Source organism: Ictalurus furcatus, chromosome 26 (genome assembly GCF_023375685.1).
Source record: "Ictalurus furcatus strain D&B chromosome 26, Billie_1.0, whole genome shotgun sequence".
In the NCBI taxonomy this organism is placed as follows: Eukaryota; Metazoa; Chordata; class Actinopteri; order Siluriformes; family Ictaluridae; genus Ictalurus; species Ictalurus furcatus.
This window is the reverse complement of record NC_071280.1, coordinates 10,867,735-10,895,566: the sequence shown is the minus strand read 5'-3', so window position 1 is coordinate 10,895,566 and position 27,832 is coordinate 10,867,735. Positions and strand designations below refer to the sequence as shown.

At 36.9% G+C, this 27,832-nt stretch overlaps 1 protein-coding gene across 4 annotated transcripts in view; it reads right to left on the bottom strand.

Annotated features, from left to right (window-relative positions):
• LOC128602207 (VPS10 domain-containing receptor SorCS1) overlaps positions 1–27,832 on the bottom strand; it is a 248,276-nt gene that overhangs the window by 109,498 nt on the left and 110,946 nt on the right. For all 4 annotated transcript variants that reach the window (XM_053615864.1, XM_053615863.1, XM_053615865.1 and 1 more), the window contains exon 2: positions 3,167–3,234. In XM_053615864.1, coding sequence (XP_053471839.1) covers positions 3,167–3,234 — 68 coding nt within the window. The remainder of the gene's footprint in view (positions 1–3,166; positions 3,235–27,832) is intronic.

Genomic DNA, 27,832 nt, shown 5'->3' with positions numbered 1-27,832 from the left:
ACATTTATAATTGAATTATTTTTGAGTTATTGAGTTTTGTTTTAAATTAATTCAATTCAAGTGACCAGTCAATAAGAAATATAATAATTTAAGGATTGATTGTGGTTTCCACCACTGAAATTATAAGTAGAGATTTAAATGAACAAAAGCAATGTGGTTGGATTACAGTGGATATAAAAAGTCTACACACCCCTGTTAAAATGGTAGGTTTTTGTGATGTAAAAAGTGAAACAAAAATAAATCATGAATGAAAAAAAAGAAAATGTTTTATGAAAAAAAAAAACCTTACATTAACCTGAATGCTGTCAGAGATTTCCCCTCATGCAGAGCGCTGGAATACACAGCGCGTTCTGAAGCCTGAGGTGCAAGAGCACGCACTTCTGGGTTCAGTCACATTGACTTTGTTTACATTCGACACGTGTGTTTGTTATGGTTTATAAGTCGCTTTGGATAAAAGCGTCTGCTAAATGAATAAATGTAAATGTAAATGATTTATGTCATGTCTCCGCCCCTGTTATGTCATTGGTTGTGTCTTAATGTGCCTCAGGTGTTTATGTTTCCCTCTTGATTACGTTTGTTACTTCAACCACTCATGTGTGTATGTGTGACTCAAAGTATTGTGAGTGTTTTCTCTCCACCAACCCTTTGTCCTGTGTTCACGTATCTAGTGTTTTGATCCTGTGTCTAGTTTCTCGTTCTGTCCTTTTGCCTTGGCTGCCTTATGCCTATTTGCCGATCGCCTGACCTTTGCCTATTTTCAACCATGTTACTGATTCATGTTTTGGATTTGTCTGCTTGATTTCCTTTATACAAAGCTCTTTAGTACACATGCATTCTGCATCTCCTCCTCGTCAGTCATGACAGTTGCATGGTTGTGAGCACACCCTTTTAAAATAGGATGTGTTACTGTGCTCAGAATTAACCAAAAAGTAATCAAAAGTAATTTTGTTGCACCTATCATCAATGAAGTGAGCCTGATGCATCACAATAAAGACCAGTTGTTTCTGTAGGATTTTCTTTACATGTTCTTGGTTTCATCTGACTGTTGAAGCCATGGTATGAAAATTGCTTACAAAATATGTACGGGATCACATTGTAGAAAGGTACTGATCAGGAGAGAGTTGCAAAAGAATTTCCAAAACATTAGATGTACCATACAGCACCATGAAGGCCGTCATCAACAAGTGGAGAAAATGGGGTACCAGTTACATTATTAAGAACAGGACGTGTCTCCAAAATTGACAAAAAGGAATAAACTCTTACCAGCAAAGCGGAGAAAGAAACCTACAGCAGTATTAAAAAGAAGCGCAGGAATATCTGCCATGTATTGGCCACTCCCTGCCTTTGACAACAATCTCATACTTCACATGTTTGAGCTATGGGGTAGGGTGCCTAGACAGAAGCCCTTGCTCACAAAAATAATACATCCAAACCTTCCTAAATTTTGCTGAAACCATATGGCAAAATGTGTTTTGATCTGATAAATCCAAGAAAGAACTTTTTCAGCATAATTCTAAAAGATATGTTTGGTAAAAAAAACAAGACAGCTTATCACCCAAAGAACAGCAAACCCATGGTAAAGCCTTATGATCGGGGCGGCTGTGACTCAGGTGGTAGAGCGGGTTGTCCACTAATTGTAGGGTTGGCGGTTCGATTCCTGGCCCACATGTCTCCACATGCCGAAGTGTCCTCGGGCAAAACACTGAACCCGAAGTTGCTCCCAATGGCAGGCTAGTGCCTTGCATTGGTGTGCATTGGGTAGCACCTTGCATTCGTGTGTGAATGGGTGAATGAGAAACAGTGTAAAGCGCTTTGTAGAACCGCTAAAGTTAAAAAGCACTATATAAAAGTGCAGAACATTTACCATGATAGTAGCATCATGCTATGTGGTTGCTTCTCTTTAGCTGGAACTGGGGTTTTCGTCAAGACAGATAGAATCATGGATAGCTCCATATACCAATCTATTTTGGCACAAAATCTGCAGGCCTTTGTTAGACAGCTGAATGAGGTGGTAAGAAACGGTATAACCCCACCACAACCCTAACCTTCCTAACAAATTACCAAAAAAAAAAAGTTATGAGAATGAGTAAAAATTTGCTTCATTTAGATAGGGTTCCCAGTGTCAACTTCATAGTATAAAAATTCTAACAGGGGAACTTTTCTGTTTATTTTTTATTTGATAGGGCTGCAACTTAAGATTAATGTTATAATCAATTAGACTTAATTAGTATTAACATAATGCTTTACCATTAATCTTAACAAGCAAAAGCAGGCCTTCCCAGCATCAGTAGTCACATATTTTCCTACTTTAAATATGTAACATCACACAAATATCAAGTATTTCCATGAACCATTATATAACACAAGATTAACATCAAATGGTATAGTCTATATCATGTGTTGTTTCATTAAATATATATATATATATATATATATATATATATATATATATATATATATATATATATATAGGAGAATATTAGGAAACATATTTGGAAATTGTCATGTATCAAGAAACTCTGGACTCCACTTCCCATCAGCCAGCCACTGCACTGCACTAGCTGTCACATGACCACCTGCACCTGACTCACGTTTTGTTAATGAGCACTCGTGTGTATATATAGTCCCTGTCTGCACTGTTTGCTTGTCTTTCATTGTCCTAGATGCTTGTTGTTTATGTCTCAGTGTTTTGTTTCATGCCACAGTGTTATACCAAGTTGTCTTAGTGTCTTTGTCTTATAGTACGTTTGTTTAAATAAATGTCATTATCTGCACTTGCTTCTGGCTCAACCTCGATTCGTGACAGAAATACTCCACCGAAACTGATGAAACACTTTATGAATGCTAAACATTTCACACTATGCTTTATTAAGTACTTGCATTTTGGTAAACAATTTCTTTACCATTTCTTACTAAATCATTTGTCACTTCAGTATCACTAATTCTCAATATGTGACTGAAATAAGTTATGGTTCATGGAAATTTTAGCATATATCCTCACAATAAAGTAGACAGCCTGTACATTATCCCAGTCATTATTGTTTTATTTCAAATCCAATTTGCTGTAATAGAGAAACAACAGGAAAAGATCTGAAGGTCTTTATGAAAACCTAGAACATGTGTTCACGAAAATAATTTTATTAGAGGATTCTTTTTCCAAACTTACCTCCACAGGGAGCTCTCAGTGACACTGCCAAGGTTGAAGTCATACAGCTTGGTCAGCATGAGAATTACCTGGAAAAAAAGCACCATGTGGTTATTTCATTATTCAAGCCTCATGGCTCATGGTAATGTGTGATTAATATATTTGCATAACTTGAAGGTGAAATATGATTTGTTTGTACATGCTAATCACATAATGACTCCAGAGAAGGCACTGAAATCCATCTGCTGAAACATGCTATTCACTCTGTACAATCAGTCAGGTAACTGAAAAGAATATACAGTATCTCACAAAAGTGAGTACACCCCTCACATTTTTGTAAATATTTGATTATATCTTTTCATGTGACAACACTGAAGAAATGACACTTTGCTACAATATAAAGTAGTGAGTGTACAGCTTGTGTAACAGTGTAAATTTGCTGTCCCCTCAAAATAACTCAACACACAGTCATTAATGTCTAAACCGCTGGCAACAAGAGTGAGTACACCCCTAAGTGAAAATGTCCAAATTGGGCCCAAATAGCCATTTTCCCTCCCTGGTGTCATGTGACTTATTAGCGTTACAAGGTCTCAGGTGTGAATGGGGAGCAGGTGTGTTCAATTTGGTGTCATCGCTCTCACACGCCCTCATACTGGTCACTAGAAGTTCAACATGGCACCTCATGGCAAAGAACTCTCTGAGGATCTGAAAAAAAGAATTGTTGCTCTACATAAAGATGGCCTAGGCTATAAGAAGATTGCCAAGACCTTGACACTGAGCTGCAGCACAGTGGCCAAGACCATACAGCTGTATAACAGGACAGGTTCCACTCAGAACAGGCCTCGCCATGGTCGACCAAAGAAGTTGAGTGCATATGCTCAGTGTCATATCCAGAGGTTGTTTTTAGGAAACAGACGTGAGTGCTGCCAACATTGCTGCAGAGGTTGAAGGGGTGGGGGGTCAGCCTGTCAGTGCTCAGATCATACGTCGCACACTGCATCAAATTGGTCTGCATGGCTTTCGTCCCAGAAGGAAGCCTCTTCTAAAGATGATGCACAAGAAAGCCCGCAAACAATTTGCTGAAGACAAGCAGACTAAGGACATGGATAATTGGAACCATGTCCTGTGGTCTGATGAGACCAAGATAAACTTATTTGGTTCAGATGGTGTCAAGCGTGTGTGGCAGCAACCAGGTGAGGAGTACAAAGACAAGTGTGTCTTGCCTACAGTCAAGCATGGTGGTGGGAGTGTCATGGCCTGGGGCTGCATGAGTGCTGCCGGCACTGGGGAGCTACAGTTCATTGAGGGAACCATGAACGCCAACATGTACTGTGACATACTGAAGCAGAGCATGATCCCCTCCCTTCGGAGACTGGGCCGCAGGGCAGTATTCCAGCATGACAACGACCCCAAACACACCTCCAAGACGACCACTGCCTTGCTAAAGAAGCTGAAGGTGGAGGTGATGGACTGGCCAAGCGTGTCTCCAGACCTAAACCCTATTGAGCATCTGTGGGGCATCCTCAAACGGAAGGTGGAAGAGCACAAGGTCTCTAACATCCACCAGCTCCGTGATGTCATCATGGAGGAGTGGAAGAGGACTCCAGTGGCAACCTGTGAAGCTCTGGTGAACTCCATGCCCAAGAGAGTTAAGGCAGTTCTGGAAAATAATGGTGGTCACACAAAATATTGACACTTTGGGCCCAATTTGGACATTTTCACTTAGGGGTGTACTCACTTTTGTTGCCAGTGGTTTAGACATTAATGGCTGTGTGTTGAGTTATTTTGAGGGGACAGCAAATTTACACTGTTATACAAGCTGTACACTCACTACTTTACATTGTAGCAAAGTGTCATTTCTTCAGTGTTGTCACATGAAAAGATATAATCAAATATTTACAAAAATGTGAGGGGTGTACTCACTTTTGTGAGATACTGCATATGGATATTTTGAACCAAACTCTGATTGTCTCTGCCAGAAGTTCATCTGCTGGTTACACTGATAATTCCATATAAATTCTACAACCATTCAACCACTTGCTATTGGACACACAGATACAATGAAACATAAAAATAAGACTGAAATGTAGAACAATTAATATGGAGGTCTCATCCAAGATCTTTCTACAAGTGTCTTCAACCTTGTTAGACATTAGGAGTGCACTGATTTTATTCTCACCAGACAAGGTTTCACAAACTATCAATTGTAGGTTTGTCAGTCATTATGAAACAGGTCTTATGGAGAAAGACATTTCATGTTTGAAAAAGATAATGCAGATATCCTTCCTATACAGTATGTTTAAGCTCAAAATATCAACAATTGTATCTGTGGCTAATTAGGGGCCAAGTAAAGAAGGTGCAAAGGTAGCTTACTGTTCTATATTTTCTTCTTCTTCTGTCTAGGGTGTCTATGGCAGCCGACTGTTTGGTAAAAAATTGTGAAATTTGGCACACTGATTGGGGAGGGTCTAAGGACCATTCTGAACAAACTTGGGTCAAGTACTGCCAATGCTCTAATGCCTCCACTAGGTCAAATTTTGGCCTAATTTGGAAGGATGTTTATGGTCTTAAATTTTGAACCGTGTGTCCAAAATTCAAAAGGCATCCCTGGATTCCCTGGGTTGAGATGAGTTCAGCACACCCTATGATGTTAATTTCCGCCTAATTACATTTTCTTCCATCTTGGATTTTGTAAAAAACAGTTTTTTTTTGCTTCTCCTGCTACAAATTATGTCCAATCAACAAAATATTTGGCAAACATTATATTCAGACTAACCTGGACAAATCTTATCAAAAGAATGCTGATATTCCAAATGGTTTGCCTGTAATATGCCAAAAAAAATAAAAAATCAGACAGCAAAGCTGCCAAACAGGAAGTGAGGCTGTATCGCAGCAAAAACCTTGCACACTGACACAAATCTTGGTGGGCTTCCTCAGGGCATTTAATGAATTTATATGCAATAAAGTTTGTGATATTGCCACATGACAGTGGCCAAAAGTTACAAGAACATGCCAAAAATGCTTCCATCTTAGTGCCATGTTTGCTACTCCTCCTCCACATTTTGTCCAATCTTCACCAAATTTATCTCACATCACCTTGAGACCTTTCTAAACAAAAATTTTCAAAGGAACTGATATTCAAAAGCATTCTCCCCTAATGGACTGGCAAATGCATGAAACTACAAATCATTCTTGAATCCCTTTGCCTATAGTTATGGCTCTGCTTTCCTGTGATTGCTTATGCAACAATTCTAGCGCATCTGTGAATGTGTGGTTCACTGAGTCTTGGCCCCTGAAAATTCTGCTTCCAGCTTTAATTTTATTTATTCATTTTTGCCTCTTTTTCATAACAAGTGTTAATCATTCTGGAGCTGACTATATATGAAATATGTATTTAAATGTAATATGTAAAATATATTTCACTTAATATGAAAACCTCAAGATCTGCTTTGTTAGAACCTTGAAACCACCACAGTTCAGAGCATCACTGTGTACAAGAGCATATTGTTGGGAAATTCTTCTGAAAGATGCACCAACTTGTCACCTTCCTGTGTGAGAAGTTAATCATGACATTCTTTACTACTTAATTATAATGTTCTGAAACTGAGTACCACTGTGCAAATATTCTTTAGAGCACACTTTGGTTACACAAGACTTTCCTAAGTAGGTCAATCGTACTCCTTGGGGAAAATATAAGCGGGAAACACTGTAGTTTGCCTGGAGTGAAAAGGAGTAGCACATATGAAAAACTTCTGATCTATTTACTTTAAGACTTGGTTTAAGGGCTGAAAGTCTGCAAAGGCAGAGATACTGTTGAAATATACATTAATGTGGATTGTAATGGAGGTCATAGTTTTGCCTGAACAAGTATTTCATTTTATTATCTATCTTCTTCATTTTAATGACCTCCTCTTAGGTGTGAAGTTGATCTCCAGGTGAGTGGTATGACTTTGCTTGGGTAAAAAAATAAAAAATAATTTTTAAAAAAACCCCACAGGCAGCAGTGTCAACAACTACAAGATAGAAACATGTGCACCTGTGCGGTGGAATCACATTTCCACATAATGCTTGTTATCACACTCATTATGCTCCGACATCTGCCACCTGTCCTCCTGTGCAAGGCTCAGACATCGTGTTCATTTAAATGGAAGGAAAGCTAGATATGAGAAGTAGATAGTAAGGTACATTGTTTCCTGATGATCTAGGAAAAGACAGGACTCAAATTAAATATTTGTGTATACAGTATTTTTTAAAATTAACTTCAAAGTAAGATTCATTTGAAAACCCGTCTCCAAATAATTAGATGCTTAGTTGAGTTGGACATGTTAGAACAGCAGATGTCCCAACATCACCAAAGTGAAAATCCTTGCAGAAAAAAAAGGAGAATTTTATCATTAATAAACTAGCATCTGTTGGCAGACAGGCAACTCAATGCTCACAGCATAAATAATAAACAGGTATTTCTTAAACTAGGATTTAACTGCAATCTGCAGAAATGGTTGGTTTTATGAGCACCCAGTAGATTTTGAATCTTACTGTATACAAATATGTTACATAATGAACATTAATGCATATGCACTCTGCAGTATGGTCCATGTTCATAGTATGCTGCATATAATAAACTATATAAAATTATTACAAGTATGCTTATACACATGTAGCCTATATACTGTCAGCACAATTCATCTTGTGCTTTTATTACTGAAAAAAAAAAAAAAAAAAAAACTTTTTTCCCTTTCATGCAGTTAATTTTTTTTTTTTTTTTGGTAGTATGTAGTCTAACTTATCATGTACTCTGCTGAGTTGCAGACATCAACCATATGTTAGTTAGGGATGGTGTTTAAGCCATAGGCACTGGTTATGCTATTTTCCTCACTAGCAATTCAAAATCAGACAATTACAGGTAATCATGATGGCATGTGATTTCAGAGAGAATGCAGGGTTAACATTAGCTAATTTATCTCAGATATGGGGTAAGTAATTATAAGAAAACAGCAAGTGAAATGTCAGGTGTGACCACTACTTATTAAGTAACAACTCAAGCCATTTGTACTCACTTCAACCTTGAAATAGTCTTGTTCTATTGGCAGATAATTGTACTCATTGTAACCATTTATTTCTAAAAAGAAGCAAAATTCTGCAAATACAATAAGAAAACAACAAGCTGGAAATGAGTAATAATTTATAAAAAATAGATTTAATGATCTTGTATTTGGTTTATTAATCTTATAATAAAAATACCAGATAATTTAAACTATATTCAAGAATACCTTCGATTGCTAAGATAACTACCTTGTGCTACAGATACTGATAGCTATGGACAGGCTAAAGGGGAAATCATTGCAGTGAGGTATGATTTGCTTGAATATGAATTAAATTTAGATTATCCTGACTACACATGGATAATAGAGATTAATCACATTATGCCATGATACATTACAATTTCAGTTATTCTCATTTATACCATGGCACAACTTGAACAGTAGTTCCAGCTGTAACATGAATGATAGGTTTATAATAATGTGTTCATTCCAATCTGTTATTGTTTCTGTAGTAACAGCTCAAATAATAATAACAATAATAATAATAACAATAATAATAATAATAACAATAATAATAAAAAGTTATTGTTGAACAAAAAAATCTCAAGGAGTACTGTGTGTCAGCACTTTGCAACAATCATGCTGCTTTCCCAGCATGAGAAAGTCTTCAGGGGTGTGTTTGGTAAAATCAAATGAAATCATACCAATAAACCTAATAAACTCATCCTTAATTCAAAGTCCAATCCAAAAAAACGTTTTACTTTGTGTTAAATCACACTGTCACATCTTCTAAAATTACCACTTAGCTCCATGCTGTTCCAGACTTTTCACATGAGGTGGCTTGTGCACATTTGAATAAATTTGCAATGGTGAGTCCTTGGTGTTGTCACGTATTGAGGGTTAGGACGGATGCAATTGCAGTTAAGAGCATTAATGAAGATTATATTAACCAGAGGGCAAGACAAAATACATAAATCATAAACAAAGACAGGCAGTGATGTGTTGTTCATGAACGATTCATTCACATTGAACGGATCTTTAATATGACTCGGGGAAAAATGAGTTGACTCAGAGTGATTCGTCCATTTTTGACCACGCATGCGCTGCAGCATCCCAATCTGTTCTGTATAGGAAACAGAAAGGATTAGTTCACGTCTTGAGTCTTCGGGTTCGAGTCGTTTGTCCTTAAGGTGAACGCGCCATAGGCAATGCACCATGCAATACCAGAAAAGGGATGAACAAACGATCGTACCTGAAGACTCGAGACGTGAACGAATCACTTCTGTTTCTGGGGAACAGGCGTGACAAATATGACCTGACAAAAGAAAGAATGACTCGGATCTGGAAGTGAGGTGAACTAACAGACTGCATAGCCTGAAGACCCAGCTAAACTATTAATGAATCATTTCTGTTTCTCATAACTCAGCCTTGGTTGCATTAGCTTATAGTTAATTTTTTTTATTCCAAATGTGATCACTGTTTCCATAAGTACTAGATGTGCTGGGGAATTTAACATGACATTTTAATTATAATCTTCTGAAATGAACAAAATGACTCAAAAAAAAATTAATTCATTTTGCTGAATAAGATTCAAAGATCTGAATCAGTAAAATGATACAAACTTCCCAATCACTACAGACTAGAGCACGTGAGGCAGAAATCAATGTCAAAGGCAAAAGAGAATCAAAACCCAGACTAGACAATATATAATATACAGCAACTATGGCAACTGAACATATTACTTCGGGAAGAACTTCTGTATAAGCAGTCTCTTAAGCAGTGTGGTGTGATTGGAAACAGGTGTGTGTGATTAGTCCTTAGGAGAAGGTGCCGTGTGTTCCATTGGGAGTTGTAGTCATCGGCCATGTTTGTAGTTCGTGGTGCAGTCTGGAATATGGAGTCGCTAGTTTGCACTGACATGACAGGTATTGATTTGTAATGGCAATTCCTTTTACAACAGAATTTCTGTTGACTTGAGTGCAAGTGAAAGAAGTTTGTCTATCACTCTAACTTCAGGTATTTTCTTGAATAACTGAAACGGTGCAGTTATATTTCTTTAGCACATAAAATTAATTACCATGATCAACTGATATTCATCACTACATCTTCAATTTGATGGACAGGTGCCAGATGTGGCAAAAAACTAACATCACACAGCTTATTCCAATTAAAAATAAATCTAAATTAAATCTAATATTCGGATAATAAAAATATTTTTGCAAATGCAGTAGGTACAATTATGCATAAAAAATAATGATACTTTGTGCCTTAGTTCAGAACATTTTAAAGGGAAAATTTTAGGGAATTAAAAAAAAAAACAACTTTATAACATCATCATGCATCAAGAATATTTTCATGTTCTGATGACACTAGAGCTGCAACAACCAATCAAGAAAATCGATAATATTCAATTATGAAAATCGTTGTCAACGAATCACATTATCGATTAGTTGGTCTGCACGCAGTTCGGGGTGCGTTTACTCATTACGTTACTCCTGTTCCGAAAACATGCTTCGGAGAGTAAATACTGAAGCTGTGTCCCAAATACGTACTAAACACTTACACTATGCACTGTATACTCTACCGTCTAGTGTATGAATTTTAGAAAGGTTATATTGTCTCAAAAGGAACACTAGCGGGTTTTTTACTAACCGGAAGTATAAGCCGCTTCCTAGTCGACGGCGCATGAGGTCATACGCACGTAATGTGACGGCGCTAGTTTTAGCAGATACCCAGAGTCACCGACAATGACTCTCTTCAGTTTACTGTTTATGTCAACGTTACCTTTAATAAAAAGTAATGCATTATTACTATTATATAATATAAACTTATATTAGTTTATATTATATACAAGTATTTATGCATTATTTTTATGGATGCACGAAAAACACTGAATTAAACTACAGTCCTAAATGAGTAATATATATTCTGGTGTGTGTCTGTGTGTATTGGGTTCTTTTCAGTCTTATATAATTGGACAAACAGTTGTGTAAAGTTACAGTCTGAAGTTTATATTTGTAACACTCAGTTTGTGGATTTTATTTTAAATAAACAACAAAAAAAAGGTACTGAAAGTCCCCCCCATCGAAAAAATTATCCAACTATTCGATTATGAAAATAATCGTTAGTTTCAGCTATAGATGACACAATTGAAATTTTGGGATTTAACACCAGCTCTAGGACCAGCTTGTAAAATGTAATGTACAGAAGTTGAAAGACCAGGATAAAGAAGAAGCTTAGTTTTGATCACTATAAATGGGTTGCTGTTTCATAAAAAAACATTTGGCTTTGTGTGTGTATGAGAGTTATTTAGAGAGTGTGTGTGCGTCTGCATGCATGCCGTAAGCTAAACTGCAGCAAAGGGGAATGAGTCTAGGGAGCTGCTAACCTTAAATGTCCAAAAGAAAGCCGTGCATGCTAATGATGGTGCAGCAGGGCGTGCTGATACCGCTGCAGGCATCGCACACTGGCTTCAGCTCTCTTGCTAACTAGGACTGTCAGTGAGACTAGAAGTATGTGTGTGGGTGTGTGGTGTGTGTGTGGGTGAGTGAGTGAGTGGGAATTTTTAAAAAAGAGAGAGAAGGATGAAGAGTGAGGGAGCGTGGAGGGCTTCTTTAAGCCTCTTAGTGTACTTAAGCCTGTGTGTGAGACAGTGAATGGCTGCTTATGTGTGACCGCGAGTGCCGGTGCGTATCTGTATTGGTGTGTATGTGTGTGCATTATACATTAGGCGCCTTGCTCAAGCATGTGTCTGTAACCCTCATTGTACTGTATGTGCATGCACCAGTCCATTATACCATTTCTGAAGTAAAGAAAGTACAAATCTTAAGGGTGGACATGATTTCAGCCTCAGATGGACCCACTCTAGTGAGTGCACATGACACAGTACAGCATATTGAATAGCTTTAGCAGGCATGTTATTAATGCTTTAGTTTCATGTGTGTGATAGATACATTTTCTAATGGAATATAAAATAATGTGTCCTAAAAGTGATACTATCTAAGAGTATATTCCTTTACAGAATCTGAAATTGCCAAAAAAAAGACTTTCTTTGTCACATACAGTACAGTGAAATTCTTTGCTTCACATACCCCAGCGTCTTAGGAAGTTGGGGTCAGAGCACAGGGTCAGCCATGATATGGCATTCCTGGAGCAGAGTGGGTTAAGGGCCTTGCTCAGGGGCTCAACAGCAGCAGCTTGGTGGTGCTGGGGTTTGGTGCTGAGCAGTATGAAGTATTATATCCTATGAAGTGACCATATACAGTCAGTGCCAAGGATTTTTAGGAGAGTGCTGTAGATTTGTATAGTAGTTTGAATAAAACATATGCATACAGAACCAGGGTAACATAAAAAAACATAAAGTTTAATTTGAGACAAGGAAAACATTGCTATGGGGGAATATACATTTAAAAGTCTGGAGCATAAAAGTTTATGATAAAATTATAGTATTAACCTTTTAATGGTCCTTCTGTCTATGGCAGTATAAAATTATAGGCTCAGTAATATCCCACTGAATTTGAGTATTGAAACCACGTAAATGAAATCCAAATGCAATTTAAAGATGCTGTCAACTTGTTTTCATAATTTGCCTGTGACTGTTACTTATAGATTCTGTTGATACAGTCTCATTTCCTGCTGTTTGGTGACTTTGCTGTCAGATTCTTTGACCCATTATGGAAAACTGTTTGGAGTATTCAAAATTCTTTCGCTAAATTTTGTGAGGCTTACTCTGAAGATGACGTGCCCAAATTTTTAGATGATTGGACAAAATTTGTAGGACAAGTAGTGGGGGGAAAAAACAGTTTTTGAAAAAAGAGATGGCGGAAAATCTAATTAAGTCAGAAATTGACTTCATAAGGTGTGTTCAGCTTGGCTCGACCCAGGAAATCCAGGGAGGCCTGGGACACACAGTTCAAAAAACTGATTAACTCATTCGTTGTCACACGGATAAATTACTGTAACGCCCTTTTAGCCAGAGTTTCTAAATCCACACTCAATAAACTCCAATATGTACAAAACTCTGCCGCCAGGATCCTGGCTGGGACCAGGAAATGCAATCATATTACTCCTGTTTTGGAGTCCTTGCACTGGCTCCCGGTCAGGTTCCATGTTGATTTAAAAATTATGATGCTGACATGCAAAGCATTATATGGCTTGTCTCCTCATTATTTATCTGCTTTATTAATCCCTTACACCCCAAAAAGCAGACTGCGCTCCTCACAGTGTAATTTGTTAACAGTTCCACAAAGCCGCTTAAAATCTATGGGTGACAGGGCTTTTCCTGTCTATACTTCTTCCCTTTGGAACTTTCTTCCTCTTGAAGTTAGGGAAGCTCAGACCTTGGACATTTTTAAAGCTCAACTCAAGACTTATTTTTTTTAACTTGCATTTGATTGCTTTTTTGTCTACTTTTTATTATTATTATTATTATTATTATTATTATTATTATTATTATTGTTGTTGTTGTTTTTATTATTTTTATAATTGTAATTTTTTTCTGTGTACTGCTTATTTTGTGTGCAGCGCTTTGAGAAGCTGATTTTAAGGCGCTATATAAAATAAAGTTATTATTATTATTATGAAAAATCTGGGGGGGGAAAACAAAACAAAATTCTGTAGCGAAACTTAAAAAGACTGGAAGTGTTGCGGACCAACTGAGAAGTGAATGTCCACAAACATCTACTGACAAAGGCCCAACCACAGAAACTGAACTGACCTCTTTCCTGCTTGCTCAGACTCTATGTCTGATCGAGAGCAAACCTGCAACTAGTCATAAATTTGTATTTTTGTATACACTATTTTAGTGTAGTTGTTCATGTTCTACTTCACATTTTTTTAGAGGAGCTGCAGTACAACTGAGATAATCATGAGCTATACCTAGTACTATAAAACATAACAAGCTGTATTTTTTTTTATCTAACTAATGCATTTGTAATATCATTCACTGGAACACTGTATAATAGGCTCACAATGTTATAAACGGATAAATACTGTATGACAAAGTTAATCAAAAGTCAACACCCTAAAATAGTTAATAAGCTGCTTGCCTTTGCATGACAGGAAGTTAAATTAGAGGGCAGTAAAGCGTTTTTGTTTGTTTTTCGTTCTTTCTTCTGTGCCAGGAGCTACTGTCACAGCACTACTTCTTACTTCTCACAGATAAATAGTAGTTTGGTTTTAGGCTACTAACCAGAGGGTAAAGAGTTTAAATCTCAGGACTGCCAGAGTGCCACTTCTGTTCCCTTAATCCTCAGTTACATACTTTAAATGTCTTAATTGTTAGTTGCTTTGGATAAAGTTGCCTGCTGAAGAAACAAATATAAACTTTTTTGTGAGTAAAGTTATATTCACATGCAAAATTAAACATCTCACCATTTCAAACAGTAAAAAAAAAGCTGTCAAACTAGAATGTTATATTTTTCATAACCTTAAAACTTGTATATTTTTATACAACTCAAGCTGTACAAATCGGTACAGATCAAAAGTACGACCAGACTGTAAATTTCACTTTGAAAAAACCCAAATTGTTCCCAGTGGTACAGCAAAATGTAGAAAGCTGCACTTAGTTTGGTTTCTCATGAGTATTGCTTATGCTTATAGTATCCGTTGCCAGCCCAGACTCCTGGATTCTAAAAAGAAAACGGTCGAAGATCCTCAAACATGCATGTGCAAAAAAGACAAAATATTTCCTTGACCGCGGAAACATTATGAACTCTGAACTCCATAAATATGTTTAGCATTGGCAGAATTATACCTTTTACCAAACCAGTAGTTTTGGTACATGTTTAAAATAAGCTGTAATTGGCATTGAGTTATAATCTTTCAGCTGTGAAAGCCAAAAAAAGTGTAACTTACAGTTATGGTGTAAGCAAACCTGAAATTATAGCCTTGAAATTCTCAAAAACTTAATATCTACCAAATATCTACCTCCATATAACACTATGCACTGCACTTGACTAGAATAGAAGCAGAGTGCCTTATCTCTATTTAGTTTTGATCGGCAAATACAATGGTTAAGAACTTTAAGAGTAAGATTTTTCAGATCTTTCAGTTCAGGCTGCCATTTAGATAATCTCAGATTAGCTGGCATCATGTTCCTATGCCTGAATATTAACAAATGTTGTTGTCTTTCAGTTTAGGGTCTTCCAGGCTTGGTTTGATGAGGACCAGCATGTCAGACTGTCGGATACCCAGCTTTCAAGCTTGATCTGCATTGGAACGTACGAAAACACATCAGCACCTAGGCGCAACGCACAATTCCAATGTGACTATGTGCTATGCTTGACAAGCTATGACAAGTAGTGTTCCTTACTTATCCAGGGAAACAAGTAAACAAAGTGAAATATACTGAAAATATACACCGATCAGCCATAACATTAAATTCACTGAGAGGTGAAGTGAATAACATTGATTATCCCATTACAGTGGCACCTGTCAAGGAGTGGGATATATTAGGCAGCAAGTGAACAGTCAGTTCTAGAAGTTAATGTGCTGGAAGCAGGAAAATGATCAAGCGTAAGGTCCCAGAGTAGCTCTGACAAGGGCCAAATTGTGATGGCTAGATGACTGGTTCAGAGCAACTCCAAATTGGGAGGTCTTTTGTGGTGTTTCCATTATGCTATGGTTAATACCTATGAAAAGTCGTCCAAGGAAGAACAACCGGTGAACCAACGACAGGGTCATGGGCACCCTAGGCTCATTGATGTGCATGGGGAGTGAAGGCTTGACTGTCTTGTCCAATTCCACAGAAAAGCTACAGTAGAACAAATTGTTGAATAAGTTAATGCTGGCTATGATAAAAAGGTATCAGAACACACAGAGCCTCACATCTTGCTGCATATGGGGCCGCAAACCGGTCAGAGTGCCCATGCTGACTCCTGTCCACCGCCTACAGTGCCTACAATGGGCATGTGCCCATCAGGACTGGACCATGGAGCAATGGAAGAAGGTTGCCTGATCTGATGAATCATGTTTACTTTTACATCATGTGGATGGCCGTGTGTGTGTCGTTTACCTGAGGAAGAGATGGAACCAGGATGCACTATGGGAAGAAGGCAACCTGAAGGAGGCAGTATGACGCTCTGGGCAATGTTCTGATGGGAAACCTTGAGTCCTGGCATTCATGTGGATGTTACATTGATACGTACCACCTACCTAACCATTGTTGCAGACCAAGTACACCTCTTCATGGCAACGGTATTCCCTAATGGTAGTGGTCTCTTTCAGCAGGATAATATACCCTGCCACACTATAAAAATAGTTCAAGAATGGCTTGAGGAACAAGTCAATGAGTTCAAGGTTACATTTGTTAAAGAGGTTACATTTGTCCTAAATGGAGAGTCATATGGGATTTCATAAGTAGTTTCAGTGGTATATTTGCTTATAAGCAACCACCTACTGTTTGAAAGCAGTTCCTTGTCAGAGAAACTGCAGCAAACACAGTCTTTCAACTTTAATTCAGCGGCACTATGTAGCCTGACACAAAGACAGTGATAGAGTGGCACATTCTGAATAATGCACACAGAAATGTGTTGTTTGCATATTTCAGAGCAAATAAGCGTGTCTGTGCGAAGAGAGAAAGGAAAAGAGTGCAAATGATACTTAGAATATATATGTGTGTGTGCATGTGTGTGTGCACATACACACACAGACACACACCTCTCGCTCTGTTTGGCAACCGGCATTCCAAATGAATGATGTCTCTGAAACCAGCATTTATTCGAGTAATAAATCATCGCTTAGCTCACAGCCATATGGCAGAGATAACACTTGACACAATTTTTAAAATGGGATGCATGGTCACTCTTTATCAACCGGCTTAATTGAATAAATAATGTGTGTGCATGTGTGTAAGACTACGCTAACTTAAATAACCACACTTTACAACAATGGTGAGCAGAAAAGAATCTCAGACTCACCAAAACTGAGTAGCTGAAGATTAGAAAAGGACCACGTGATGTGTTAGAATGTTAAATTACTATAATTATTTCTATGTTAACATTTTTAAGCTGTACGTGGTCTTATGCCAACACTAACACCAACCACATCTGAACTTGACAGCCTCAAGTTTCCCATAAAACAATATTTGAAATTCTTCTCCTCACTTACAAAGCCCTTAAAAACCTTCCTCCTTCTTATCTCTTTGATTTTCCTATTGCCTCCCCACCTAGCTACATCCTCAGATCTGGCAAGCTCAATAATCATCCATCTAAAACTCCTGAGTTTTGATGACAGTTCATCTTTAGAGTGGCCCCACTGACTCTGAAATCTCTCTAGCTTAGTTATGTCCGAATTTCTTTCTTCATAAAATATGATTTTCAAAAGCCCAACTTGCCACAACACTTTTTGGTTGGTCAGAAGGTGTTTATATTAATGTGATTGGTTTAAATATGTTATTATTTCTATAGTAACAAATTAATCTTCATGGGGACTTGTATGGCAGATGCTTCACAAACATAAAAAATGTAAATAGTGCAGTTTTCTTTTCTTATTTATTTAGCATTTTTGGAAGGTGTGTCCCCCACCTTGTGCCCTGAGTTCCCTGGGATAGGCTCCAGACTCCCCTGCCCCAGTTGGACTGGGTAAGGAAACTGGAGTACCCCGGAGGAAACCCCCAAAGCACAGAAAGAACATGCATACTCCTCACATACAGGGCAGAGGAGGAATTCAACCCCCCAACCCCTGAGGTATGAGGCAAACATACTATCCAATAAGCTACAATGCCCCAACACATGAAATTAAATAAATTAAATAACACCACACAAGTCCTACCCTGCAAAATTATTTGTCCACCTATACAGAATATAGTGCTTAAAGAAAATGCAGCTCATCAATTTGTTCAGTGTCTGAAGGAGCTTTTCAGACCTCCTTCTACAATAAACTACACTCATATTAGGATTCACTTGATGTGGTTTTATATCATAATCAAAGGTTTCCAATTTTAATTAGTTAGTCTTGATTATTCTGGCTGATTCAGTCCCCATGTCCAGTCATGTGCATTTGCAAAGTCCTTCATGGGAATGTGGGAGGCCCTTGACCCTCATACCACTCCCACATTCAATGCCCTCTCCTCTTGCATTACCAAAAGCAATGGTGTACCTAAATAATTAAACACAATACAGATTTCTGCATGCATTTTACTCCAAAACAGATGCTGGAGGTAATTGTGGCTGGTGCATACTATGTAGTGCATAATGGTGTAATAAGGCTAGCGAGGATATCAGCCAGAAATGGAGGCAGATAAAGATAACAGATACATGTGTATATGAATTGTAATCAACCAGGGTCTTAACCTTGCTTCAGTTCCCCAGTAATGAGATGATAAAATGTAATCCAGAGGATTTGGAGCTAGGAGGTCTTTTTATTTGTCTGAACAGATATACAGTATAATGAAAGGATCAACTGTCATGAGCACCAGAATAAAATTACCTGAATTTGGACTTGCAAAAAGCAATGAAACAGATGAGTGTCAGGTCAACACCAAGGTGATGATAAGCAAATGTATAAGCCATCCATGTCTGTGGCTGCTTTGTGGAAATAGTTACAGCTAATATCTAAGTTCACAGGAACATAAACTGTCAGCCATGCTTTTCACTACAACTACTGACAGCTGTAACGGAAGGAAAAATCAGCTTGATCACAGATGACAAACAATATTGTCTAAGAAGCTTGTGTTACTTCATTCCAATTGTCAAAGATGGAGAACCTACACAAAATGTGGCTCCTTAACCCTTAAATGCATGCATGTTTCACCAATCATTATTACACATTCGGGACGTTAGCGACCCGTATTATGTATCTACACTGCCCCAGTAGTATAAAACTGTCCTAATATTGTATTAACAATACAAAATAATAAAATACAGCATATTTCATTGACATATTGTCAATAAACATATCGAAATATATACACCGTTAAAATTGTGCACTTATAAATCACACACTAAAATAGTGAAAGTATTTGATATTTTTGTAATTAAAGTAATTTATTCATGTATAATTTTCATGGCTAAAAACAGGGATGTTAGCTGGACTGTTAATCATCCGGGGCTGAGCCCAGATTCTTCTCCATGAGTTTTTTCCAGCTCAGCTAGTAGCCTGTTTTGTTTTATGGAAGATGAGGTAACTTAGCTGTCATTGTATGACATGATCAGAAAAAGTTGGATTTATCGTAAAACTTGTCTCGGCTGTTGTCACTGTTTGTAGGACTACGAGACCGATAAAATATAAACTTTTCTAACTAGGCTATTTGGTGTTACTAGACACGGGGAGGCACAACAAAGCTGCTACGGTGCCATACAAAGTACATTATCTTTCCTTATGCTCTGCTCATATCATGTTCACGTAAACTGGAACTCACTTGTTTTCCTGCTCAGCATAAGAGGATGTTAGTGTTTCAAAAACAAAAAATCGTCGTATATCACTGATCTATATCAGTGGAATATATCCAGTTTTCCTCACACTGACTGTGTGAGCTAGCATTTGGCAGAATTGAGAGCTGTCAGCCAATAAGACACGAGTGTTTCCATGTATTTTCCTGTAAACCCTGTCTGATTGATCTCACCTCCGTTCACTGAAGATATAAAATTACAACACCACCATCTTCTTTTACTGACGTTCAGTTACGTAGTGAACAACCACTCCAAAAGAATAATTTTTTGGGGCTAAAGAAAAAAATGCCCAGGCCAGGTTACGCCCCTGCCTAAAAACAATATTATCAAGTAATATTATGACAGGCAAATGTGGCACCTTCTGCACTGTGCCTGGTAAATTCAGCATCTGGCTCATATTCAGGATCTGGATCATCTGATACGTTTCTCTCAATAGGGCTACTATCGTATTCATAATCATCAAAATCAATGTTTTGCTCACTGACAGCTTCATCATCAGATCCACCATCAAACAGCACTAATATTTGATTAGAAACTTGTTCTGCAGTAAATCACTGAGCCATGTCAAGTTTTGTAAAGTTTGTTTCATGTCTGGGGAAATTATGATTGACACATTACATCATCATTGTTTACCAAACATTCCCACCTTGAGGAATAAAAGTGAATTGCACTTATTGAGCTGTGAGAGATTCAATATTGTTGTGCAGAAAAATATACTTACACTATTACATTCCTCAGGTCAGTAGCGACCCTATAGACTTTTTACAATAAATTAATTATAAAACAGATTTTATTAGACAATTTTATATTTTTTTCTTGTTATATTGTAGATAATAAATAGATAGAGGAATACTAAGTAGGTGGAGGTCTAATGTGAAAAAATTAATGAGGGGGAGGGTACGGGATGACGTCCCGGGTCACTAACGTCCGAGATATTTGTTTAAGGGTTAAGGATACTTTGGTAGACTAAAATTGAAGGAAAAAACCCAAAAGAAAATAAAAAAGAAACCCCTCACTATAATCCCTGCCTCACTAACTCATTAATATTACCTTGAAGTATTCACTCAAGTCCCTGAAAGAAAATCACTATGCAGAGAACTATCTCAGTATCCTAAGATGTCTTGCCACTTCAACCAGTACAAATATTGACAGAACAGCCTTTGTTGTCTTAGAGTGATGTAACAGCTGAATTCTCCAAATGGATGAGCATAGGTCTAACAAATGCATGAGTGATGCTCCTAAAAAAAACACCCTAATATTTGTCCTCTGCAAGATTAGACTGGACCTTGAATTTATACAATTCAGGTTATAATCCTTAGTGTTGTTTAAAATACGACTACCTCCAAGATAACATTCAAGAAAATCAATTTGAACTTGATTAGTATATATATATATATATATATATATATATATATATATATATATATATATATATATATTTTTTTTTTTTTTTTTTTTTGTATACGAGCAAGCCCAAAATGAAATCACAAACAATAAAGATAAACAGCCTGATGTGTAAATCCTATAGGGATCCAATCATTTGTTGACCCTTCAGGTATCCAAGAAATTGTATATCCTAAGGATCCACAATACAGAGATCCAAGTACGTGTACATCCTATAGTGATCCACGCATCTGTAGATCCTGTAGGGGTTCAAACATATGTTCATCCTGTAGGGATCTAAGCATTTGTTAATTCCTGCAAAGATCAAAACATTTGTTGATCTTACTGTATATTAAGCCAAACATTTGTTGAGACTATAGGGATCCATGCATTTGTTGATGCAACAGGCACCCAAACATTTGTTGATCCTGTAGGAATCCCAATAATTTTGGGTCCTATTGGGATCCAAACATTTGTATATCCTATAGTGATTTAAGCATTTGTTGATGTGATGGGGATTCAAACATTTGTACATCATGTAGTGATCCAACTACTTCTGGATGCAAGCATTCAACCATTTGTTGAACTTCTAAGGATCTGAGCATTTCCTAATCTTATAGTAAGCTCAATATTTGTTGATCCTACAGGGATCCAAGCATTTGTTGATATGACTATGGACTCATTAATATATGAGTCATTAAGAATCAAATACAATCAATATTAGAACTACCCATGACATCAATGATGTAGAAGGATCCATGATAATTCTTCTATCATCTTTCAGCTTTAGAAAGTAAAAATAATGTTTGAAAGTTATATTTGATGGTTGACCTACTTTATTCTCAGAGGTGAAAATATAATGAGACAATATACTATATGAAAGTATGGATATTATTTTTCATTTAAAAGTGGACGTACAGTATCCAGCCAAATGTGTACTCTAGTAAAAGCAAAGAATAATCATAATAAATAAATAAATAAATAAATAAATACACATAAAAGTGAAATATAAATGTATTCTTTATGTGAAAACTAACAATTTTTACATATCTAAAACCAGTTATAAGCAATTACACTATTTTCCTGAAAACATTTCAATCTCTGTAAATGTATAGTGTAAATTAACACTACATAGTTTGCTAATGTATTAATCAGAAGTAAATATCCTACAAATAACCAACATTTACCATTATCTATAATTAGTCTTGCTGTATAGCCAATTATGCTAGCTTCTGAAAGTTATGCTAGTTTAACCTGGCTTTAGCAAGGAAAAGTTAGCAAATTAGCAACACTTTCCTCAACATGCCATATATAAAATACTTAATGCCTTCTAGGTAAGCAAATTAGATTTTATACAAGTCTTTTCTTACTATAGATAGGCTCTGGCTTACTGATCAGAAGGTCTGGGTTCAAGCCCCAGCACCGCCAAGCTGCCACTGTTGGGCCCTTGAGCAAGGCACTTAACCCTCTCTGCTCCAGGGGCGCCGTATCATGGCTGACCCTGTGCTCTGACCCAAACTACCTAACAAGTTGGAATATGCGAAAAAACGAATTTCACTGTGCTATAATGTATATGTGACAAATAAAGGCTTATTCTTCTACATTGTTTAAAATAAGAAGGTCATGAATGAAAATCTGGCATGTTTTTTGTACACTGATAAACTTGATTGGATTCTTTAAATTGAAATGTAAATAAAATGTACAGGGCTAAAATCTATAAACACTAATGCTAGTTAGCAGAAAATCATGCTATGTCTGCATGAACATTTCGCTATTGGTCATCATTACCATTATATGCTTAAACTCTAGCTTTGTCACTAAGTTGTTAAATGGCTTTAATAAAGAAAGTCCAACTCCATTTCAGATAGAGGTGGCTTGTAGTGCCATAATTGTTTGTTGCCACCATTAGTGTTTGCACAAGACAAACATCTATTAAAGTCTTTAAAGGAAAATGAGCTGTGTTGTGTTTAGACCCCTCCGATTCGCCGTTATGCTTGATTGATCACTGACTCCCCTCCTTCACCACTGGCTCCTGGTTTAATGGTTCTCTTCACACCATCCAATTACCCTCCAGCAAATTATTTAGGCTTCCTCTGATGACCGAGAGCCACCAGAAAAATTTCTGAACTGGAAGCTATCCAACTTAATGCATAAATTAATAGGCCAGCCTGTAGGAGGAAGAGTTATTCATGGCTTAGGCAGCTTACAGTGGCACGTTCCTGCACTATAGGGAGGCAATAAAAACAGTGTTATTGGTAAACCATAAACCTTTTCTCTATGATCCACCTGCCCGTTTATGGGTTATTGTGGCTTCACAGCAGACAGGGTGGGGATGATGAGCTGGAAAGTTTTAGACTAAGGGGAAGATTGGAATTCTGGGTGGTCAGCAGAAAGTAAAAGGAAAAGAGAGAGATAGACAGCAGTTCTTAAGGGAGCAGGGAGATTATGGAAGAAGGAATTAGGCATTGACAGACACATAACTGGTTTTAAATTTTTATCTATCGTGTTATTGATAGTGACTCAGGGCGGATCTATAGAAGCTGACCTCGCTGTTGCACACTGTGCTTCCAGACAAAGTCTGGCATTGGCAGGCATTGACTATGAATGTAAAGTAGTCTGTATTATGTATGGTAAATTTAAAGACAATATACGGTATATTTATGTCCAGAAAGGCATATACTGAACTACATACTGTATGTACATTATGTCTATTCAACTGCATGCCATATTTTGAAGTTATATTAGGTCATATTATTGATTTTTAGATGATTTTATTCATAGTTTGCATGAACAATTTGATCTTACATAATGAGAGCTAATTTGAATGTACAATCTGATAAATTGATTGCAGAAATCATGGGTGTTGTGGATAATTTGCAAAGAATAAATATGCAAATACCATTATGTGCAAAGTACAAGGAGAAAACAAAGTGAAAATGAAGACAAAGAATCCTCAGCAGAACAGTGAAGCTAGTCACTATAGTATCAGGCAGGAGTATTCAGCAAAAATTTATAAAGGTCCAGTAACATAAAATTCCTTGCTTGGGAAGGTCTGGATGAATAACTAACATGACCAAATGGCAGCAACAGCTACATTTTAATGGTTAACAATTAATGATTTGCTTATGACTATAATTAAGACAAATCAAAGTGATTATGTTTGGTGTTGTAGTGGCACTTCAGATTACCACTTTTGCTTAGTACCAGAGATTCTGAACAGATGAGGCTGTTGTGAATTTGGCATGATTGGTTTAGGCCCCAACAGCGGATCTGCTACAGAACCTGTGCTGGTTCATGTTTAAAAAAATCAAGTCAGTGAATAGGAACCACTTTTGTTTATACCTTTATTGGTTCTGCTCCAGTATTTTCAAGTACTTAGTTTGATGTGCTAAAATGCTTTGATTGGTTCACACCTACCAATTGCCAACCCCTGGTATACATTAAGGTATAAAACCAATTTTAAAAAAAAGCAAAAAAAAAAAAAAGCAAAAAAAAATAAAATAAATAAAAAACATGCAAAACATTAAAAATACAATGTGAATGCATAATAAAAGAGTATAGACATGAGTGTGTATTCTTAATACAGTATGTGTTAATATAACAAAAAAATAGATAATAATTTCAAGAAACATTCTGAGTAACATTAAGTCATAATTTTATCATCGTTCTCATAAATAAAACTTAATAATGTCTTAATAGTTGTCTTAATTTGCACATGCAATTTCCCTTTCTTTTAGTGATTTTCAGGATTAGTAAATCACACTGAAATTGTTATTAATTGTTTTTTAATAGTCACAGCACCGCATTTAGCACCTGTTAGTAGAAATGTCTACATTACATATTCACATTAACACAAAATGGTCAAGATTTGCTATTTTACTCCTTTGAACCATTGTAATTAGCCTGCATCAATTGTGCATGTTTTACACACACAAACCTGTTAGGTAATTACATAGGGCATAAAAGTATTATTTTTTTCATCTGTCAGGATTCAGACTAAACATCTAGAGATGCATATTCTCAGAGACAAATTAAACCCACATAATGCAATGTTCGTGCTTAATTATTCCATGCTCCAGGATCTTCGAGTGAACAGTAATTAGGTACATGTATCCCGTGGAGTGGTTTATCTATGATAAACAAAAAACACGCACACACCTGAGATTGTCTGGCAAGGCCAACTACAATGCAATTCATCTCCTTTTTTCTGGCTTGTCAGCACTTGGAATTAAGTTGCCTCATCAGTTCTGGAGTTCCATATTTACAGCGAGTAATTAAGAGCAAGCACATTGACTCAGTTGAGGACAAAGAAAGTGCAACCGACACTGGACCTGTGTTAAAACTTCCTAAAGATAGCATAGCACAAGCTGATTTTGGACTGATAATTTGCCCTTTATTGCTATCCTGGGACCAAGTATTTCAGGTGCTAGATTGCTTAATAAAGGAATATTTTGCATAAAGGTGCTGTTTTTGGCTAATTAACTAATTAGTACTATACAAATGCTATTGTCCAATTGGGGTGTAGTTTATTGTTATTGTTTTTTCTTTGTCATCAAGTTCTTTGTTAACCATGTGAGCTTGAATATTAGGACTCATTTATCAACTGAGTACAAACAAATTTATTCGAAAATCATACACAAGAGCATGTAAACAAAAAAAGTAAAGATGCACCGATGTATCGGCCAATAATTGGTATCAGCCGATAAAGACAATTTTTCAGGCTATCGGCCACCAGCCGATAGTTTAAAAACATCCGATGATCAGGGCTGATTATATCCTGTCAATCAAAAGAGGGCGGGAAAACACATTGATTTTGTGCTGTGTTTAAAGTCTCTTGTGTGGAATGACGACAAAACTGCAGTTTGTAAGCTCTGTAAGCTCTGCACTGCTAAAACTTTACACCGGATGCTGCAGCAGTGAAGCGGGAGTTTCGGCATCGAGTCAAAAAATAATTTTGCTGCACTGCTCGAGCTGCTCGTGCTGAATTAATGCACCAGTACACTGTTGAAACATTTAAATGAAGATGAGTTGACAAAAAAGTATATATTGCACAGAAAAATATATTTGTAGAGTAGTGTATTTCATATCCAGTTAATGTTTATATATATATATATATATATATATATATAAGTTGATATTATATATTTCCAGTTTGATGTTCAATGATGAAGTAGAAATGCTTTTGTTTGCGGTGAGTGAATGTGAAGCCTAATAGGAGGGTTTTTTTTTTTTAGAATTCAATGTTAATATGAATTAATAACATTCTAGTTAAGAAATCTTTCTTTAATCTTCAGAATTTAGTTCATGTGTTCATGTTAATTAGAGTAATGTGTTTTCTGTTTTTGAGACCGGTTACTGTGAAACACCTTGTTGAAAAGGAGAGAATAATTTTTTTTTTTTTTGCATTTCATTCAGAATTGTGGAATGAATTATTATTCATTTAAAAGAAGGCATAAAAGGCAGAACTATCGGTTATTGGTATCGGCCGATATCGCTCTGAATAATTGGTTATCGGAATCGGCTGAGAAATTTAGTATCGGTGCATCTCTAATGAAAAGTGATTCATGAAAGCCCAGTGAGAATAGAAAAAAAACATATATGAAAATCTAAGTACAATGATTATTACTAATAATTTTTATTACTATAAATTTTATAATTGGCGAGTTACAGCAAATTTTAAATAAAGAGAACATGCAAGTTTAAATACCGATCCATAAGAAATCCATAAATTAAGACAAATAAGACTAGCTATTTAATTTGACAAATCAAATGCGGAATAAATGAAAGGAGGAAAAGTTGGTGTTTTTTGGCAGCTGATGCACTGCAGTGGTTGAGCTGCATTACTGGATGATTTATCACAATCCACATCACTCGTTCAATGTTTAGTGGACAATTTGTCCTCTGTAAGCTTTGCCTTTTATGGAATTTTGTGGGTGCTACTATTGTGAATCAGTTTTTCCGTGAACAACACATATATACACACACACTGTATAACCTAAAAACTTTTGTAAATCTGGTGGGGATTTGTTGTTCCATTTGATCAATGAAAACATTTGCACATGTTTTTACAAAAAAATTGATAAATGAGGTCCATTAAGTTTAGTCTTAGCAAAATTAAAAGTGCTTCAAGTTGTAGAGACTTGGACTTTGCTCAGTCTACACTCTGACCACATTTGTAGGCTCATTTTTCATGTGGTTTGAGAGCTTTGTCGACTGTAAAACTCTGCATGTAATAATGAAAAAGATGCATTTGGTACTTGGACATTATCCAAGTTTTACTTATAAATCGGTAGCCCTATGACCTTTACAAGTCTGGTTTAACTTCAAGGTTAGAGGGGGACACAAATCGTCCTCCTTCATCTGCAGTGCATAAACTAGAAAGCAAGTGCAACAGCCTTCCTGTTCTGCCTCCAGCCTTGACACATCACACAACAATGATGCTCCTGCTGTTCTCTCTTGTTAAGAGCAGTCAGAACACAGCTGCACTGCCTCAGTTATGTGTGTGTGTCGCCATCATCTTTTTTGCTCCAATTGCTCCCATCTCGTTGCACCTTGCGGCAGGTGATGTTCAAAAATAGATAGCAGTGTCAGATCGCGGCACACATCAGTGACCCGTCACACCAGCCACCAAAATCTTACGAGCGACTGATCCCTTTTGTTCACAATCTGAGAGTGACACATAAATTGTGCTCGAACCACATGTAACTATAACTCAGAACAAAAAGGTGTGCTTTTATTAGTGCCACGATGAGCTGTCGGACCTGACTACGAAACAGTATAAATGCGTCAGAGCACAGTCCTATCGGGGGGGGGGGTGTTGAGGAATAGTGGAAGAACAGATTAGAAATATCCATGTTTTGGAGGGATTTGAC